This window comes from Opisthorchis viverrini, assembly GCF_000715545.1.
Source record: "Opisthorchis viverrini unplaced genomic scaffold opera_v5_109, whole genome shotgun sequence".
NCBI lineage: Eukaryota > Metazoa > Platyhelminthes > Trematoda > Opisthorchiida > Opisthorchiidae > Opisthorchis > Opisthorchis viverrini.
In genome coordinates, this window is record NW_008751764.1 from 354,039 (window position 1) to 363,993 (window position 9,955).

The window sequence follows — 9,955 nt, forward strand, 5'->3', positions numbered from 1 at the left end:
GGACCGCATGTAAATACAGAGCAACCTCACTTGCCCGCCCTCGTTTTGAGTCGGCTCAAAAAATAGAGTAATCGTCTATCGGGGTCTCCGCGTCAGAGACATCTGGTGTGAGCCAGGTCTCCGTGAGTGCGATTATGGACGGTTGATCAAGACAAGCTGACTGTTTAACATCGCCGAGTTTGTTGAAAAGACTGAGGAAGTTTGTGAACGAGCATTTCAACACTGTCTCTGCTACCTTCGAGGGTGAGGAGCCGAGAGTTGAGTGAGTAGCAGACTTACTAGTTGTACACCGGGTTTGAGTCTGAGTCCAAGGCTCCAAGGGGGCATTTTCCAGATCGGCAGGGACTTCGTTAGAAAAACTTGAAAACCGGAGTTCAGCAGACATTTCATTGATCGCCTCATTATCTAATCAGTTGCAAAATTTAATTAGAATGGACTGCGTGGCAAATCCTGATGGACAGCGCTTGTGTACAGAGGCTTTTGGGCAGATCTCTATATCTTTCCAGGCCATTCCCGGTATAATCTCTAAAGCACCTTTATCGAAGCCCGAAATTCTCAGTAAACGTACGCTAAGCCACTTTTCGAGTCACAAATCAGTAGGTTCAAAGCCAAATTTGTGCCAAAAGTTTGCTAACGAGATCAATCCAGATGTCACAAAAATGTGACGGTAGATTAGGGAAATTTCAGCAACCAAACGCAACATTTTGGCGTAAAATATCTTATTCTAGTGGCAAAAGTATTTCAGAAATATAATCGTTGTGCCTCTTACTTTCCGTGGCCGGCTTTATAGGACGCCTGACCTCTGTAAACTCGGAGGTGGCGGCATCATGTTTGTTCAGACTCTTGGAGGTAAGCTGAATAAAACCCGTCGAGGCACATGAGTTATTTTTTATGTACTCTACGGACAGAGCTATGAAATCATTGTAGCGTCTATCGCTGGGCGCTCCCGGATATTTTTTACGGTTAGCTGGGACGCTTTGATAACCGATAGACTAGAGACATAATGGTAGCGGTAAAATTACCCTGATAATTGAGCAGGGAGTTAGAGGCATACGACAAATTATACCAATCATTCCATGAAACATTTTAACATTAGAGAGGACGAGAGTCTGAACTCTATTCAGAGGGACCTCTAGAGGGCTTTAAGACAGAACAGAGCCAGATTGAACCGCTAAAGTGGAAAGGAGCGTTTGTTCGAAAATCTCCGCGTACAATATTCAAATAATTTGAAGGGAGACGTTTATCTTGAGACTGAAAAAACATGAGCTGGTCGGCGTATTTTTAAGTTCCCAATTGCAGTCGGGTAGCGATACGCAGTACTTAGATTGTTTGAGGGATATGATGCCTGGCATAAGGACTGGTTTACTGGCACTTGTAGCTATACCAAGCAACGTAGAGCTAACGAACGTGTTCCAGTGTCGCCACTTATGGTTTAGTTCCCTCTCTTCACAGAAAACTCCTAAAGACAATACACATCAGCACAAATCTTGTAGCACAATATATTTTTTGTGTTGAGGAAACGCTTCGAAATATGACAGACTCTTGAACAAAACTGGTCAGAAATTTTTTGCCACTGCTTTAAAAACAGTCCGATATGGTGAATATAGTGTTAGCTGATATACAGTGTGTTCGGATTAGAAAACCCCCTAAATGGGTGATTCAGCTTACATCCATCTGAGTCTTTCTATAAAACAAAATCTTATTGTTGGTGGGTAAATTTCGTATTAACTGATTTAGTTTTTCAGGGCAGCAGCGTTGGTTGAGTGGGTTAAGGGCTGAGTTGCGCTGATAGTGAATGAGCGTGTCATGAATAAGTTCTTCTGCGCAGATCGAAATTAACTACGCAACACCGGAAATTTTTCCGGAATTTCAGATACGATTTCTTATGTAATTATGGCAATAAACCTGAAGCCGATAGGTTCATATATTGTTGTCGTGACTTCCGCTGCTGTTACCGGTCGGGTGGATGATTGAACGTCCTCTTGTCAATGAAAGATCTTCACGGAAAACGAGCAGAAGAACGTGGTATGGTAGAACATGGCCAGGGCGATGATACAAGGGTGTGTGCTGTTTGGTAAGTGGAAATCCAACAAGTTTTCGCTCAGTCACACAGGTTAGGCCATTACCAGGATTGGTGGTGTAAACAGAGTCCAAAAGGTGTGTGTTCTTGTATTTGAAGATTATTTGGGTTTTAGCAATCGGTGGTGATATCGGATGGCCTGTGATATTAGGAAAAGTGGTAAATGGTTATTATCTCATCGAGACCAGATTCATTAGAGGGGCAATTTCCAGAAACGGCGCGGCCTAGATGGCCTGAAAACTCAATCGTCTGTCTACAATCAGGGTCGCCCAAAAAGAACTTGCGACAAGCTTCTGGATAGAAAGCTTGATATTGGAACACAACAGGTTTATGGAAAGCATTCCAGCGTAAGTGATCGGAGTACTTGTGCCACTTCGACCCGGCAGGGGTTTTAGGAACCGTATCAACATCTCGCTGTGATCTTTTGGCCTGGACACAAAGTGCACTGTAGATCAAGCGCATGATAGAGTATTGAGGTTAGAGAACGCTCAGTAGCATTTCAGTCAGAAAGAAGGTTTTTCGTGGTAGTCTCTTCAGAGTATTGAGGTTAGAGAATGCTCAGTAGCACTTCAGTTAGAAAGAAGGTTTTTCGTGGTAGTCTCTTCCAAGCGAGGTGAAAACTGGGTTTATCTGTTATATAGATCCGTTGCCAAGGGGAGCGATTAAGATCTGAGGTCACCGGCTGCGACGAAACATTTTTGGGGTAAGAGTGAGGAAAGTGGATGTTAATTGGTGAAGCCGGTATCCAAGGCGGGAGCTGTTATGGCGTGATGGGTGATCGATGAGCCATTTATACTAACCAGGGTCACAAAGCGGTAGTAGGAGAATGAGAGGAACAAAGCCGGCGATTAGCTCAGGCGAAAGAGGACGACCAGGTGTTTGTGCTGCTACCATATCCGAAAGGGAACTTTGAGCCAGTAAACAAAAGTGGCGCAACTGAACGGTGACTAGGGGAGAAGACCCCATTATTACGCAAATATAGGTGCACTTCCATGTTGACTTCTTGAAGTGGCAAGGTCTTCGGTGAGTGAGGTTTCAATGTGAAACGCAGGAGAGGCTGTCAATCGCAAGTTAGTCTGGCATTTTAAAGAATGGCAGATGTGCCATATTTGCAGCCCAGTGTCTGTCAAATGAAAGACCAGCGGAGTGAATTACCGGGTGCTGAGACGGTATGGGCGAATTTCCGAGCCAGCAAAACAAACTATCATGACATTGTTGGCGTCTATGGTAGCTGTACAACAATTTGTGGAACCAATCGTGGCGACTCATGTTCGTGGGATGTTCAGATCTCCCCTCTCCATCAGGAGCAGGCAATAATTTCCCGCTCGTTTTGGAGAATCGGTACAAGAATGAAACGTGGCCTCATCACCCGAGTATGTAAATGGGTTATTGAAGAGGTTAGACGAAGCTGGTTCCGCCGTTTCACGTCGCCGGACTTGGTTTGGTGCACACAGTTCGTTGCCTGTTTCAGGATTTTATTGGCACCAGCGGCTGCACGGAAGGGCTGAGGGCGTCTTATATGTCCTTCCCTAGGAACATCCAATGGGCAAATTTTGCAATATCATCAAAAAAGTCGTGATAAATGTGGCGAAAATATTCATTTGCAGCATTCGTAAACATAACCTGGCAACTTTAAGAACTTATAACAAAATAAGCGATGGGACGCTAGCCGCATCAACCCAGATTTACTAGAAATTGCGAGCGTTCTAAAATTAACACGAACATTTCAATGCAGTGTGTACATGATGGTCGTTGGGACTAATATGAGGGTATGACCCACGGAACCTAGCTATAACTTGGTGAATGTTAGGAGTGATGGAACTGTTATCAACGAAGCATGCAAGAAACGGATCATGGACGTCTAACCCGGAGGCAATAACTGAGTCTATGTACTTGTTTTGCGGTGGCGCTTGGAGTCGTTTGAGTATTGAAAACGAAACAGAATAAATGCTGGTTTCTTCAACCTTTTTTGCGGAAATAAACGCTGATTGAGATAGAGTTAACTTGGCGGCGCTGTTTTTACTTGTGGACCAATTTGTATTTATGCGGATTCTGCAACATGAGCAGGATATGATGTGATGTTCGAGCTCCTTTATTGCTAATGGTCCTACGATCGCCTGAACTTGCGGTCGTGAAGCAGTCGATAGCATGTAATCACCAGAATAGAACTTTGTTTTTATGCACAATAATACGCAATTCGAAATGGTAGCAAACACAGCCCCAAATGAAAAGGATATGGCGATGAGGTGCACTGAAGGTTTCAAGGTACAAGCAGGGCACATAAAACGCACCTTTACTTAGGCAAAAATTAACCTAGTAAATCCCTGAAAAATAAAAAAAATGCTTATATACCTGCCCCACTTCCAAGGAAGTCATATTGATGACATCAGTCGTAACCGAATTAGGTATGACACTGTAGGAAAGATGCATAATTTTGATGCGGTTTCATGATAAACCGCCACGAGACTGAAGATGGTATAATTGCGTGATAAGAATGCAAAGCCACGTGGTCCTGTGCTGGACATTACTGCTAGGATCACTATGAGGCCCGCCCAGATGTACGCTGATCACAAGTGCGCGAGAGAAAGTAGAAGTGGTTCGGCTACAGTGCGTAGCACTTAGAGATACAACCTCACTCCTTGGCATTCATCACGCTGTCATTTCCTTAAAAGCAGCATCCAAAGGCCCGTCCGGTAGTTTACCCACGGCTATATTGGCGTTGGGCTCCTTAGTTATCTACAGGTGGTGTGGTCCCTGTTAGTTGAAGCGAAAAAAACTGTAGTGTCGAAAGGTTGTCATCCAAACGTTTTTCTGCACAGTTAAATTCAGACAAAACGTTTAGCACCTCCAGGTAATTTTTGATAAGTGATACTGTTCCGTGGCTAGATGCAACCCCTCTTCTACGCGAAAAATAAGTGGCTCCTAGATGCAATGGTTTTGCAGCGGACTAGGACCTTCTCAGCGTGTTCGGATAAATTAACAAGCAAGGTAACCAATACAAAATCACAAAATCGCAATAGGAAAGGAATGAGTAGCCGAATGGGGGCTCACGAGTGTGTAGATACAATAGTCCACTACACCTATCCAAACGCAGTAACTAGCTGTGAAAGGAAATATTCACTTGTCGGAATTTCCCACAGATGGTTCCGCGTGCGTGATATATTCCACGGTAGGAAAATTATTCACGGCTAAAAANACTGACGAATGTGTAGATCCAATAGTCCACTACACCGATCCAAATGCAGTAACTGGCTGTGAAAGGAACTATTCACTTGTCGGAATTTCCCCATACAGATGGTTCCGCGTGCGTGATATGTTCCACGGTAGGAAAATTATTCATGGCTCAGAAATGCCACAGGGATTTATTGTGACCTTCAACATTTGACACAAACACAGAAATTTAGTCCCACTGGTTCAACAGTCGACAAGCAGTTCAACGGAGCATAAATACACTCGCTCAGCAAGACGTCAGCAGGTCGCACCGGAAAATTGTGTATTTGTAACATTAAAACAGACGTCATGATACAATGTGAGCGACAGTTACAAAGTGTGGTTCAAGTTCAGGAAGAATGGTAAATGTGACAACGGAATGCAGACACTACAGTTTTATGGCTTCCAGCAAACTCTGTGCCAACTGACGTGCATACAGGTGTCCTGTAACTTCTTGCTCGGCTTGATCTGTGGTAATTGAGTGATCTAGCTATTGCTCTGGCTCACCTCAAAACAGGTCACCTTACTCTAGATCACACGCCGGCTGAAGTGGATTCTGTATAAGAGGTTGAGCGCGTTTCTCATTTTTTGGGCTATGCACAATGTGGAGAATAGCTGATGCGCATCACTAAGCGTTTGTTTGGGAAAGGCCACGGTTTCTGCCTGGGAGAAAGCTAGATGGGTCCTGGAATGGTGTAGCGAATATTGTTCCTGAATACTGCGTAAGGTGCAATATCTCGGTTTGCCTAGAGTGTTAAGAAACACTTTATTGAATCCATGTCACCCTCTTGCGTCTTAGGCCTAGGTTACAGCTAACGTTCATATTCCTACGGCAAAAACTTGCTCACGTGATTTTAGATATGATCTGCCAACCGAAATTCCCCTCGAATAGTTTTGATGACAGACGTTCGAGGGTAATTGGTGGCTGGAACATATGAATATACCAAGCTGTTTGTGACACTCGCGTTTCTGTTACCTGTACCTGACTGAGGTGCCCAAGGCTGAGATCAGTATAGTAGTGAGTAGTATGCTGGACAAGAGAAAACTTAGATCGAATAATACTGGCGAGCGGTACCGACGGTCACAGGTTTATCGTCCTTCACCACTGTGGCAATCCAGGAGACTCAACTGATATCTTAGTGCAGTGTAAGTAGGGCCACAGTTGGGCATATTCGGGAAACAGGATAATTGATAGGCTGTTATTGGAGTTGCGCGTTAAAAGATCTCATCTAGCTTTTTTATAGTTAGGCACTGAATCAAGATTTTGTACAATGCTCATAGCAGAAAGTTTGTTTTGATGTGTACCATGCGATGCGACCGAATGGATAGATAGATTGACGTCAAATACCTGGTGTATTTATGGTTGCTGACGCTTTAAATATGAGTATAGTTGACCGCGCCGTCACAAAAGCATTATAAGCACGTCGGGGTCATTTGGACGTGGTCTGGTCGTCTTTCATGAGGTGTGGTATCAAAACATTGGCCTAACTCGATGAAATAACAAGAGATACAGGAAAACGCCGTCAATTTGTAGTGTTGTGAAATAAGCGTCGATTCATACGACGACGAGGAGCGAAGCCAACCTTACGGTCTAAAATTTTATGGCCACATGGGGAACCTGCAATAAAATCGTCACACCTAAGCACTAAAAGTGCTGGAAATTAATTTGCTGGCTCAGGTAGCATAGTTGGTCGTTGGTTTGCTCGCTGAGCTGGGCAATTTGATTGCTAACGTTTTATCGTGTTTAGCGTTGTTGGGGCGCGTGGTGGAGCATAGCGAAAGGATGGTGGTTGTGCATTGAGTAGCGTTGTGTGTGTTGTACATGGTGCTAGCCTTCGACTTGACCTTCGATCACGATTGGTTGTTCGGTCGATCGGTTTCATTGGTTGTTCCGTTATCCAGTGCCCTGATTGATCCATGACCACGTGAATTGTGCTCCAGGCCTCCCCTGTCCTTGTACTCTGACCGGTGCTAGAGTGACCTCCGTCAGTGATCCTTCTGGGTTCCGGCTTGTGACCTTTGTTGATCCATGCCACGTGAATTGTGCTCCAGGCCTCCCCTGTCCTCGTACTCTGACCGGTGCTAGAGTGACCTCCGTCAGTGTTCCCTCTGGGTTCCGCTTTGTGACCTTTGTTGATCTGACTCCAAGCAATTCCTTCCTTCTAGGTTTTTGAACCACATATTTGGCTCTCTCGCCACTACTCACATAGTGGTGAGTAGACTGGTTCCAGTTCAATACATCGGTTGATCGAATCAGACTTCGGATACCATGCTTTCCGAGATTCCCTTCCGTGCCTCGTGCACCCGTATGCCAAGATTTTCACGTTTCCCACATTGAATTTGCGGCCTGCTTGGTCTTCGCGTATGGACATCAAGGATAAGGATTCATGTATCCTGACGGCCGAGTCGTGTCCCTGTATTAGTGTGCATAATTTTCCTCCCACATTGTTCAACGTAGAACTCGTTGATTTGTTATACCACATTGTTCCTCTTGGTTTGCCTTGGTTGTCCCTCGGTCTGGAGATCAGTTTCCTCAACGTCCTTTTTGGGCCGACAATCTTGAATCAAGTTCTTTGTCTCCCAGCATAAAAAACGGTGTCTATTTATAATGTTGGCGTGTGGCATACAGTACTACACTTCTGACGCTAAGAAGAATGTTTTAACTAGAGCTACTCGGGATCGTTCGTTGGGCAAAGATACTGTGACCCTCGGGGGTGATATGAGCTGCAAAGTCAATCGTCTGAGCTTCTGGGAGTAGCACCTGAGCAGTCGCTGCTCGTCGTGAAGACGACCGAACGTGACCGCTCCAGTTGTGTGTTGATCAGAACTGTTTTTTGCCGGTACGGGCCGATCAAAAACGTTTGCATCGTGCAACCTGGTGATCACTAGTTGTAAACCAATCGTGGATTACATGGATGTCGACCACCGGTGGAGAGCCACTATTCAAGATGACTGCTCCTTGGTTCCGATCACGTCAAGGTACGTGCACGACCAACAGTTGGTTTCCCCTCAGACCATCACAAGTCAGCAAAGACCATACCAATGCGCCATCCGCGAAGAACTACCATGACTCGAAAGTATTGATCTGAACTATCTCAATCGGTTTCTACAGTAAACCAAATACTGTACTGGTAGCGAGCAGGCGGATGAAGCATAGCCAAATGTGAAAAAAGATGCGCGGCGTTTAGTACTGTCCGCCAGATCCATTTAATACTTGCAGAATTAGTCTCGTTGTCGATAATGAAGCTTTCGTGCATGAAAAGATGTTGCATCCGGCGAAGTTAAAGCTAAAGACGGATGTACACATAGCAACCGTAAAATCAAGTGGTATCTGCTTGATCCAGAGAATTCAAGAACCTGATGCCTCAAACATACCTACAGACGTAGTCTTAGCGACGATCTGATGAGCGGGTGCTTGGTATCAAATATTCTCACTTAGAGCACTACATACTACCTTCATTCAACTTCAGTTTGCTCGCACTTATGCACAGTAGCTTAACAGAAACAGCAGTCCCGTCATCCTCATCATAACTTGTAACCGTCCCGTACAGTCTCACCAACTTGGGGCTATGTTCATAAACACTGATTATTAGCTCCCGTACTGATGTTCCTAAATCAACTATCTGTAAGCCTCAGCATTCGCTTATAGCTAAAATACATTTGACGTCGCAGACACATATAACAAGTTGGAAGCCGTTAGCTCTTCAGGCTCCTCGCCTCGTCTGTTATGCGGGTTTGGGCCTCCCCTAACTCTTTGTTCATGCCACAGTATTGCTACCGATTTTCACCTTCAAAATCTTGTCTAAACTACCCTATACATGAGCGACGAGGACAACCAATCAATCCATGTTCCATATTAGATTACTTTGATGACCTGACTGGAGAACGGAAGGTTTACTCCATCCCATTGCTCTACAAACAAATATACTTCAGCCCAGATCCAAGGGACATAAACCACCACATTCCCGTCTTTGTGCTCTAAGCGATCAACGGACCCTGACCACCCATAACACATCCTCTCAATGCGTCTTGTCCGCCCATCACATCTGTCCCACCTGATTGGTGTTCCCGGTCGCTACCCAGCCCCAGACAACTCTGCGTGTCATGTCTGTCGCCAGCGATACAAACGGCTGCACGGTTGACAACTCTCCCTTCAGCTTCATCCCCTCTAGAGGACCTCCAGAGTTTATACTCGACCTCAAACTTCATCTTCTGCCGTAGGTTCAGGCCTTCTTCCTCCCTCATTCACTGCACCACCACCGTGTTATATACACCGTAAACATTTGCCCAGTTAACCCAAATTCAGGTACCACCGCGCCCTCAAATTCCGACATTGCCCAAAGACAATCTGGGTGATTTTAACAACTCCCTAGTTAGAACGGTTGGTCCGATATTGAAACTATCAACAATCTCAACAACACAGAAAATTGAAAAGAAATCAGATTTCGTCCAATGCCTGTGTTCCTAGCTCAATCTTACCTTACACATCGCGGAAATCCTTCCATGAATCCAAAAATGCTGTTTAAGTGTAAGTTACCAGAAACTTACAAAGTGAACGCGCTGTGATGCCTCTGATACACTTAGTATAGCAACCCCCACCCTTTTCCTTAGGTTGTAACTGCACCATGCTGAGATTATTTCATCACTCAAACATGCAACACGATC

At 44.9% G+C, this 9,955-nt stretch overlaps 1 protein-coding gene across 1 annotated transcript in view; it reads left to right on the forward strand.

Moving 5' to 3' along the window:
- Positions 1-827: 827 nt before the first annotated feature.
- Positions 828-9,955, forward strand: part of T265_05622 (hypothetical protein) — a gene marked incomplete at both ends in the record, with an annotated part of 30,245 nt that continues 21,117 nt past the window's right edge. Inside the window, one exon of the mRNA XM_009170681.1 lies at positions 828-849. Within this exon, the coding sequence (XP_009168945.1) occupies positions 828-849 (22 nt within the window). The remainder of the gene's footprint in view (positions 850-9,955) is intronic.